This window comes from Perissodus microlepis, chromosome 18 (genome assembly GCF_051167445.1).
Source record: "Perissodus microlepis isolate ML-2025 ecotype Zambia chromosome 18, ASM5116744v1, whole genome shotgun sequence".
In the NCBI taxonomy this organism is placed as follows: domain Eukaryota; kingdom Metazoa; phylum Chordata; class Actinopteri; order Cichliformes; family Cichlidae; genus Perissodus; species Perissodus microlepis.
In genome coordinates, this window is record NC_140478.1 from 23,636,936 (window position 1) to 23,646,919 (window position 9,984).

Below are 9,984 nucleotides of genomic sequence, written 5' to 3' on the forward strand. Positions count from 1 at the left end.
GTTGCACTGTGTAAAGTCCAGAAAAGTAAAGTTCTTGCTAGGACCCATGAGCAAAAATTTCTTCCAAACACATCCCCAAGATTAGGCCCAGGACAATAATCCACCTTGTCCTGTTTAAAGTTACTGTTGCACAATAAAATGGATAATAAAGAAGAAGACGAATGCAAAAACAATACTTTATTGTTAAAAAATATACAAACCGTATCAAGTTAATCCCAAAAGACATTTTTGTATTATAACCAGTGGAAACCATCTTCCTTCCCTTGAGTCTAAAGGCAACCTATTCATTGACATGTTCAAGTAGCTCTTCAAATTGCGTGCTAGTTTGGACGCATGCCTTAATAGCTGTTCAACAAGTCAATGTCCTCTGCAGTAAGAGTTGGTGAGGACGAACATTTTCCCGGAGGGCTTTCATTTGAAGTGTCACACGTTTCCGACTGAAGCCTCCTTTTTCTGGGATCATGGCAGGGATTCTCTAAGTCATTTGCCCTGGAGGGAACCTGTTTTTCTCTTACGTCATTGTTCGCCGGTCTGTAGAAATGGAGTCTCTTGCTCTTATCCTCTTCCGTGCTCTTATGAGTCAGGGGTGTTGCATTCAGTACCGTTCTGACAAACTTCTGCCTGCCAACTACAGAAAAAACAAATTTTAAAAGTGTCCAATTATTTATTTAAAAATAGGCCATCACTGTGTAAATATGATGAACTTACAAAAACGAAGTGCCGATGTTCTTGAGTCTTCAACTTTTTTCTGTTTTGGCATTTGTGAGCTATTCATTTCCCACTGGTTTACAACCTGAAAACATGCCAAACATTACTTCCTGACACTTCTTATAAAAAAAAACCCAGTTGTGATCAGAAGTTTAAATCCATTCATCATGGCATGAATTTCATAGTTATTCTGAGCTTTTAATTATTTATTTGAGCTGTAAAACAGGATATGTTTTTATAGCACTCATTGACTTGACCATCAGCAGAACAATGGGGAAGTCAATGAAAATATAAGAAGAAGAATTGTGGATTTACAAAAGTTTCCAAGGTTTCTTGGAGCCATTTCTAAAGAACTGCAGATTCCAAGATCATCAGTTGAAACAATGACACTTAAGTTATTCTAAAGAACTTTGATCAAACTGTCGCCCCCAGATGAAATTAAATTTGTTAAGATATTCAGGAACAACCCAGAAACTACCAATACCCAAGCCTGCCTTGAACCGGAAATGACTGTAACACCAGCATCACGGTCCACACTGAAGGAAGTTTTAAATGCCTATGGACCAAGAGGGTGCTGACTAAGAATTAAGGAGGACTGAATTTTGCTGCTCCCTACATGGACAAAACCAAATGCCATCTGGAGAATTTGTTTATGTTCAGACAACACAAAGATTGAACTATTTAGCCACAATGACAGGAGGTATGCTTGGAAAAATAAAGGTGAGGCTTTCAAACCTAAGAACTCTGTATCAACTCTAAAGCATGGCAGTGGTAGCATTATGCTTTGAGTCTGTTTGCTGCCAGTGGTACTAGTACACTGCACAAAGTGGTTTAAATAATGAAGGAGCACTACCTCCAAAAAGTCCACCTCAAATCAACAGCTAGAGGGTTAAAACTTGCAAACAATTATGTGTTCCAACAGGACAATGTTCCCAAACACAGATCAAAATTGGTTTTGGTTGAGGTGCAACTTGCTAAGGGACATTTAACCAAATGTTGGTGAGGCTGTATGTATGAGTGGAATACAGAAATTCCAGAATAAATTCAAACATGTACATGTTTTTTAAAGTTATTAAAGATGTGTACAATACAGTGATTCCACCTTGGGGGGAAATATTTTACCATCATCATACCCATAATGAGTCTATGTAAACATCTGACCACTACTCTACTCTTCTATCAATGTCAAATCCGCATTTAAACATACTTACCTGCTCAGCCCAACCTTCTGTCTTGCATCTTGAGTGATCAAAGGTAGCCAGTGGTTTCTCAGAATAAATTAGTCCTAACAGGTTCGACATTGTTGCCTTCAATCCTGTGCCAAGCTAGAGGTATACATTACAGTTAGATGTCAGTATAACAATGAGCCACAGCTAAGTGTTACACACAACTGTTGATGTTATACCTTCAAACTGGTTCCAGACACATCAAGATTTGCAAGTTTTGGGAGACATGTGAGGTATCCGAGAGCCCTCTCTGAGATATTGTTGTCTGGAAAAGACAGAATATAGCTGATCAACAATTTTATAATGATGTGAGTTTTGAATACTTCAAATCTGGATCAACTAATAGTTTGGTAACCAACAGGAAATATCCAGAAGCTGAAGACAGTCCAGTCCCTTGTGCATCATACGGATAGGTGCGGTCAGTCGTTGGAGGCCAGCATCTGACAGGCTATTACTACCGATGAAAAGTTGAATCAGGCTCCTAAAGTGGGAAAAAAAATGTTAGCAACAGCTTTTATTAAATCTTTCATGTAATTTCTTTAGAAATGCAATACCTTGCCAGTGAGGTGGATGTTAGATGTTGAAAAAGCTCATGATTGTCACCCAGTTTGCAGCCAAACAAATCCAGAGACTTCAAATTATGAAATGTTTTTATTTCATCCATTCGCTCGTGCAGAAGTGGAAACCTGCAGAAATAAAAGAGGAACAACAAATGCTAGCCGTCCGTGGTAAAGAAGAAAAGGAACCTCGCAGTTTTTTGGTGGCAGCCCGACTCACCTGTTTCGTAAACACAGTGATTCAAGTACCATGCCTCCATATGCATCACTGAATAACTGCAGGGCTTTTGAAGAAATTTCTGGGTTTAAGAATACACGATTTTCCTCAGCTGCTACAAAAAGTTTATCACCTATTTGCTCAGGGAAGCCAATCAGAGAGTCTACATGATGAATATTGTCAACTACAAACAACAAAGTGATGTCAAAGAGAGATTTTGTGGTATATCGCAGACTTCCCTCTTCATTGTAGGTGAATATAAAATGCTCTTTTCTGGGCACAAACGGATTTGTCCTTCTGCACGATAACGCTGGCTTTGGCTGTGCCAGGACTATGTCACTGACACGACGAAGACTGCCTCTTTCTCGGACATAAATAGTGCTATTGTCCATAGTAAGGTCGCACTATTAAGGGCTGCACGTTAAGTCAGCAAAAACTCGAAGTAGCTCACAAGCTAGCTATTAAATAGTATCATGTCCTTGGCTAAAATTAGTATAAAAGGACACCCAAACCCTGCAGTTAAACTCTTTTACTACTTTTTTGCTCCAAATATTTCACATTTTACGGCATTTGCTTTACTACTTGTATGTATTATGACAAATATTCCGGGTTTCCTACGGTAGCCGCGGTTCCTACAGTGCAAGCAAGTTACTGGCAGCTGTGCCTGCTCACTTCAAAGTAAAAGATGGTTAATAACGAATGCTTGTTTTTTTTAGGAACTTCTTACCAAATTGCGTATTATAAGTAACAAGAATGTAATATGAGAAAACGTGTACATACTTTATAATGAACCTCTCAGGATCTCACCAAGTAGTAGTTTAAATTAAAAAAAAATCCAAACCCTTATTTTGAAAATGTTTAGGAAGAAGTCCTGTTTACATCCTTGATCTAGCCTGCTCCCGGAAGTGCCAACGTATACGACAGAAGTTAAGTGATTTTTATGGGTTTGGAAGGATAATTTGGTAATTGATTTTCCAAAGATGATAGACTGATACTTTTAATGGTTGTTTTTCTGTCTTAATCAGATTTTACATAGTTGTCAAAGTTGATGATCTGCTAAGTGAGAACTTGGTAGCTAACTCAGCTAACTCATAACGTCTTTTTCCTTTATTGGTTATAGTGTGCGAAGTCTTAATCATTCTCCATATCTTCCTGAGGTTAAGTTGTTGCCCTTGTGTGACAATTAATTTCCTGTGCGTTTGAGACGGACTTCGCTCTTCGAGTCTTTATAAATGGCGTCGAAAAATGATCCGTTTCAATTTCAGGGTGAGTGTCAATCCTCCACTGTGTTATGGAAATGTAGTTGTTTATTTTTGTGAAAACTTTAAACTCACAAGAAGCGATCGTTGACATTTTGCATTAATCCATGTCAACTAACTAGAATTTGACGAAGCTGGCGATCTGTTGGAAGCCAACAGAGATGCAACTACCATCAGCATCGATGATGAAGATGTGAAGCCTAAGAAGCAAAGCACTGCGACTGGTTTCTCCACTGAAGCTGATACTGAGGATCCACTTGCCAATGATGACCAGGCAGAGGTTAGGACAAGCCTTTGAATTTAATATATTTTATTAACTTTTAAGATTTAATTTAATTTTTCACCAAATCCTTGAATTTAAGCTTCTCTCAGGGCAAAAGAAAAGTCCCTCTTTTTGGTCTTTTGAGTACTACCAAAGGTTCTTTGACATCGAGACCCATCATGTAAGTTTTTTTTTTCTAATGTATCCACTGACTTTTTGGCACCATTTTTGCTAGGTCTCATCAGATTCCATATTTAGTGGTTTCTAATATTTCTTTCAGGTAAAGGAAAGGATATTTGGATCAATGATACCATGGCCCAGAAAGAACTTTATTAATGTCTACCTCCGTAGAAATCCTGATCTCTATGGTTAGCTCTTCATAGTTTTAACAGATATGTCGCAATCAGATTTTTTTTGTATGACACTAGGTGTATTGTTCTTTGATGTTGTATTCTATTGGTAAATGCCATTTTCATGGAAACCCCCAATAAGGAAACAACTTAAATGTGTGTAACAACTGCTTTCAGGACCGTTCTGGATTTGCACCACTCTTGTGTTTGCCACCGCCATAAGTGGAAACATATCCAACTTTTTGGCCCACCAAGGCGATCGGGACTACAAATATACTCCAGAGTTTCGAAAAGGTTTGCTCCTCTTCACTCTCATATAGGGCTTTGCAATATGACCAAAATTTCATATCCCGATATAAGACATTTATCGTCCCGATATAAATCACAAAAATTTTACATTTTCTGAAAATTCTGTGAATCTTGGGGAGCTCGACTTGCGTGAAGTGTTTCCAGCTGGGCGTCCTTTACCTGGAGTTTTAACCAATGCATGAAACGATACATTTTTAGACATAAGTTGTAACGGCCGCCGTTTTATTAGTGAGTATTTATTACACAGCGTGTTCTAACGTTTGAGTCTATGGTGTATTTTTTTTAGCGCCTGACTCCTCTTTTTTGCTTCTCATCCGTAAATACTCTGCATACTCGTTCACGTGATTCAGTTTATTTTGAAAAGTCTCAACAGGATCTTGAGCTTTATTGTGAAAGGTTTATGTGGAAAATAAAAGAGCGGACAAGCGATGGTTTTATCATCGTTGTTGCTAACGACAACGCATAAAACAGGCCAGTAGTGTGGTTATATTAAATATGAGAGAAAGAGAGAACTTTAAGAAATTAATATAGCCACTACAGTGACCATCAAAACCATCAATGATCAAAGCGATGAAAAAACATTGCCGTAAACAGTTTATTTTGCGACACCACGAAACAAACGATAGCGTAAAATGAAATGATAGACGTTTTTTATATCGTCACCCGATACATATCGTTATATCGAACAGCCCTACTCTCATACACGTTTACATTAAATATGGGAGGGAAACAGCCATTTCACACTGAGTTTTGATTCTTTATGTTTTCCAGTAACCATTGCTGCAACAATAATCTTCAGCTATGCTTGGTTAGTGCCTCTTGCCGTCTGGGGTTTTCTGCTATGGAGAAACAATAAAATGGTGAACTTGGTGTCATATGCCTTTATGGAGATTGTCTGTGTGTACGGCTATTCTCTTTCAATATATATACCTGCAGTGGTAAGAAATTTTGTTTTTTGTTTTGTCTTGTGTTTTGTTTATTCATTTTAAAGTAGTAGTAACAAATGAAGCACTATACTAAGTTTTAGGCATTTATATAACCTCCCTAAAAGCAGATGCATATTTAATTACATGATTTGCTGGTTTCTAGTTTTTTAACTTTATTTTCTTAATCAAGGTTCTGTGGATTCTCCCATTTAATTGGCTGAGTTGGTGCACCATTGTGGTGGCACTCTGCCTCTCTGGCTCAGTACTGGTTTTGACTTTCTGGCCTGCAGTCAGAGATGACCACCCCAGAGTTATGATAGCATTCCTGTCGGTGATTGTGTTGCTCAACATCCTGCTGGCTGTTGGTTGTAAGGTAAATGTGGCTACTTTTGATATTTAATGACAAAATAGTATTTGTGCTAATCCATCTATTTCATAACGCTTATCCATCTGGATTTAGATAACAATGATTGACTCTTTCTAATTTATCCTCTGTGATGTCAGCATGGCCTAGTTTTGAACCCACCTCTCCATTCGCCATTCGCAGATCCGATCACTTACACTGATATTTTGGCATTTGACTCCTCTGTGGGTTTTTGGGAAACAAATATACTTTATAGTGTCAAGTTGAATCCCTCTGGGGAGATGCGTTTCAGCGGAAACTATGACTACATTACTACATGGTGTGAGAAAGGGCTGCTAGTAAACTTCCTATCATGAATACTGTCCGGTCCTCAGGGATATCATATGTCCCACCACATTGAAGTAATTGGTCTACAAACTAAGCCATGTCTGAACGCTTAACAAGATGAATGGCTTCCAGAAATCCTGTATTCTTTTCTCTACCCCTGAACATTTGCTTCACACTTACTCACAGTTTGGATTTCGTGCTTACCAGTTTCTCATAACATGTCTTTGCCCTGCCAGTACTTCTTTGCACAAGTTCTTTGACACTTTTTTACTCATTTGGGTTTTCTTTTGCAGACCTACTTTTTTACTATTCCAGGGAACAAGACGGTAAAGCCAACAAATTCGACAACATGAAAGACTTGCATTGTCTCGAGGTACCAATAGTGACACAGAAGCTTTTTAAGCTTTTACATATACACTGAAAATCTGATATGTATTTATTATATGTATCTACATTGTGTTTATTTCATTTGTTGTTTGCATATTTACACTCAGTAGTGTCACAAAGGAGGACTTTAATACATTATTGACCCATTTTTGGAGCTTTGGCTCACATGTGTGTCATTTTGACCTACTAAATCTGACACAGGACTTCCTGTACATGATTTTGCCGTGCCAAAGCAAGTGTTATCCCCTTTTTTGTCTTTTTCTTTTTCTTTGAAATTGCAGGCTCTCGTGTTGCCTTATTAGAGAGAATCAAGTTGCTGTGCTGATGAAGTCATGCAACGTCTAAATTTCACCTGAACTCGTACATCCGGTCTTAACACCTTAACCCCTGTATCCTGAGTGCGTGTTTGGATCAGCTGTGTGACATCTGAAAATGCACAATAATAGCAAGCGTGTGGGTTTTGTTTTCTTTTTACGGGTGCTGGATTCTAAACTTTATGCATATAAACGGAGTATGGTTTAAAACGACAAAAAAGGTATATTTTAGTATGACCTTTATACTTAAGTTACATTTTTAAATATTTCTATAACAACACATTTCATAACTGGTGACAGCATCGATGGCATGTATTTTTATATTCCTGTAATGGGAAATGAATCATTTGTAAACAGAATTTTCTGTGTAAACAATTATACATATGGTGTGTTAACCAAGGACTAGCGTTATTACACTTGGAGCTGTTGTACCTTACTCTTAAGTTTCTACAAGTCCACCCAACTCTTGCCAAAGACCTGTGCTAAACTTTTAAATGGTCATGTAAGTGTTTCTGGAATTAATTTGGTAATGTTTTTGATCGGAAGTGTGGAATTTATTGATTCATGGAGAAAAATAAAACATGGTTATTGTGGGAAATGCTGTATTTGAATGTCATTGTTTTATATTTCTAGTTCATTGCAGATCTTTAACACAAACTGAGACAGGTTTCCTTATATTATATAAAATAAGTAGTTGCCTAATTGTTTCTTGTCATGCCTGCAGAAAATTGATATCCATCCCAGGTGTCATAGGTCAAAAGTTAATATTAATTAAATACTAAATCTTATATAGTGCTTTTCTACTCAACTTGAGCACTCAAAGCACTTTATGCAACATGTCTAATTCACACATTCATACAAGCACTTTTTTGTATGTCTAAGTGCTTTCTATCTAACAGTCATACTCTGAACTTTGGGTGGTTGCATTGGATGAATGCTTAAAATACTTCATGTGATTCTTCATTTTAGGCAGCCTTGAGTCACCCCGGCTTTCACGTCCATGTGCAACATGACTCATTTCTTTGGGTTTCTAACTACTTTGTTTGCCAGTACATGTCAACAATTGGACATTTTAAATATTTAAAGAAGTGATTGTAACTAATAGGTATAAGATGAACATTTCAAAGAGATTAACTTTAAAAGTGAGCTGCTGCTACCGTTTTCCAGCTCATCCATCTAAACTGTCACGTGGTCGAGCAAACCGATAGAATCTATCGTATCACCGTTTGGATTCGCGGATCACCCGCAGTGGAAAATCTCACAGTATATATCCAAAGCTGACCACATGCAGGCACACGGTGTGTGGTCAGCACTTTACATTCAGTCAACCTACGTAAAGACTATGCTTAATATTTCCACTAATTAAGTAGAGCTACTTTTTTTTTTTTTGATTAATTAACAAAACAGAAAAAAGTGTCACTTGAACCTTTGTCAAAGGGATGGTGGCGTCCTAATTAATGGTCATTCTAGCCCCAGCTTTGAGTTACACAGGAGCTGCCTGTCAAACAGCTAACCCTGTTGGAGGAATGTCACCTGCCTCAGTCTCAGAAGTCTAGACAGCTGCACATACTTGTAGATTTATCAGCACAACACAGGAGGACTTGATTTGCTATTTGTTCTCATTTTTGGGGAATGCCTTTTAGTTATTTTTTATAGCTATAGACATATATAGATATATATTGTGACTTGAAGACCTTTCCATAGGATGGCCACTTCAAATGGCAAAGGTGAAAAAGTGTCCAAATTTGAGATGCTGAAACTTTTGGAGAAATGCAGGAAAGAAAGGGACGATGCCATGCACAAAGAAAGCGTTCTCAGAGAGAAGCTCAGGCAGTATGAGTCAAGGATGCGTTCAACAGAGGCTATGAAACAGAAACTGAAGACTCTGGCTCTGGACAACAGGGAGCTGAGGAAACAGGTGAAGGCTCTTCGGACTGAAATTGGACTTGAGTGCAGCCCTAAGTTCAATGGAAAGACCACCAAGGGCATAATCAATGACTTGCATGAAAAAGAACGTGAGTGCAACTCCCTGGTGGAAAAGGCTGGAAAACTGAGTCTGACCATTGATGGCTTGACCTCAGAGTTGGCAAATACAGTCACCTCTAAAACACTTTTAGAGGATCAAGTACAGTCATTACAGCAAAATCTCAAGGATATGACAAATAACCAGCGTCGTCTGCTTAAGTTGTGGGAAGACAAGAAGTCCCAGAGGGAACAGCTTGCCCTCCCTGCAATAATACAGAAACCTGGACTGAAGCCACCCGTCCATAAAGCAGTTCAAACCGACATGTCCATCAGTTCCACCCAAAAGCTTCCAGCCAATGCTTTTGAGATAAAGCCATTTTCACGGGACAGTGACAAAAATACTGTTTTGGATAAACACAGTTTCCCATCTTACGGAAACGGCTATAGTCACGGAAAGAAAGCTTTCGTGCATGATGAAGCTAAAGGAATACAGAACTGACTTCACTGACAGCTACTGACTCTCTGCACTTGAGATGGCAACTAATTAGTGGACTAATGATACATAATGACTGAGAGTAAAATGAGACGCAATTTTAAAGCTGATTTATGTTCTTGTGTAATTCCATCTTGTGACAATGTTGTTTTAATAGCATTTGCATAATTTAAACGTAACCTGATTTTTAGGATCGGTGAAAGTCGACCTTTCAGGAAAACATTTGTAAGCTGAGCTTAATGTAATGATGAAATTTAACGTAGTGTACGTGTGCCAGTCAGTGAGAATTTATATGTACAATCTTTAGTTCAAGACCCAAC

The 9,984-nt window shown here is 38.2% G+C and overlaps 3 protein-coding genes across 4 annotated transcripts; 2 read left to right on the top strand and 1 right to left on the bottom strand.

Annotated features, from left to right (window-relative positions):
* Positions 1-162: 162 nt before the first annotated feature.
* On the bottom strand, positions 163-3,377 carry lrrc42 (leucine rich repeat containing 42). The gene is made up of 7 exons (XM_084911503.1): positions 2,712-3,377; positions 2,489-2,620; positions 2,294-2,415; positions 2,114-2,199; positions 1,920-2,033; positions 709-793; positions 163-628 (listed from the first exon to the last, which is right to left on the bottom strand). Exons 1-7 carry the CDS (start codon positions 3,098-3,100, stop codon positions 339-341), a joined length of 1,218 nt encoding a protein of 405 aa, XP_084767629.1. The 5' UTR covers positions 3,101-3,377; the 3' UTR covers positions 163-338.
* Positions 3,378-3,575: 198 nt separating this feature from the next.
* On the top strand, positions 3,576-7,804 carry yipf1 (Yip1 domain family, member 1). 2 transcript variants are annotated; one of them, XM_084911505.1, is made up of 10 exons: positions 3,576-3,670; positions 3,829-3,974; positions 4,090-4,247; positions 4,330-4,410; positions 4,510-4,597; positions 4,757-4,873; positions 5,660-5,826; positions 6,005-6,187; positions 6,799-6,878; positions 7,174-7,804. In XM_084911505.1, the coding sequence occupies exons 2-9, from the start codon at positions 3,941-3,943 to the stop codon at positions 6,856-6,858; spliced, it is 888 nt and encodes a 295-aa protein (XP_084767631.1). In that variant the 5' UTR covers positions 3,576-3,670; positions 3,829-3,940; the 3' UTR covers positions 6,859-6,878; positions 7,174-7,804. The 2 variants fall into 2 exon arrangements, with proteins under 2 accessions (XP_084767631.1, XP_084767632.1); XM_084911506.1 differs by having other exon boundaries at positions 3,605-3,670; positions 3,866-3,974.
* A 119-nt stretch (positions 7,805-7,923) lies between these two features.
* Positions 7,924-9,913, top strand: LOC146367914 (uncharacterized). Its single transcript, XM_084911508.1, has one exon. It carries the CDS (start codon positions 8,912-8,914, stop codon positions 9,668-9,670), a length of 759 nt encoding a protein of 252 aa, XP_084767634.1. The 5' UTR covers positions 7,924-8,911; the 3' UTR covers positions 9,671-9,913.
* The last annotated feature ends 71 nt before the right edge of the window (positions 9,914-9,984 follow it).

Coding starts and splice junctions, on each gene's coding strand:
- lrrc42 (XM_084911503.1), bottom strand. CDS start 3,100: ATGGACAATAGCACTATTTATGTCCGAGAAAGAGGCAGTCTTCGTCGT. Junction 2,416..2,488: donor ACATCCACCTCACTGGCAAG/GTATTGCATTTC, acceptor TTCCCACTTTAG/GAGCCTGATTCAACTTTTCA. Junction 629..708: donor AACATCGGCACTTCGTTTTT/GTAAGTTCATCA, acceptor TTTTTTCTGTAG/TTGGCAGGCAGAAGTTTGTC.
- yipf1 (XM_084911505.1), top strand. CDS start 3,941: ATGGCGTCGAAAAATGATCCGTTTCAATTTCAGG. Junction 4,248..4,329: donor CCAATGATGACCAGGCAGAG/GTTAGGACAAGC, acceptor CTTGAATTTAAG/CTTCTCTCAGGGCAAAAGAA. Junction 4,874..5,659: donor TACTCCAGAGTTTCGAAAAG/GTTTGCTCCTCT, acceptor TATGTTTTCCAG/TAACCATTGCTGCAACAATA.
- LOC146367914 (XM_084911508.1), top strand. CDS start 8,912: ATGGCCACTTCAAATGGCAAAGGTGAAAAAGTGTCCAAATTTGAGATG.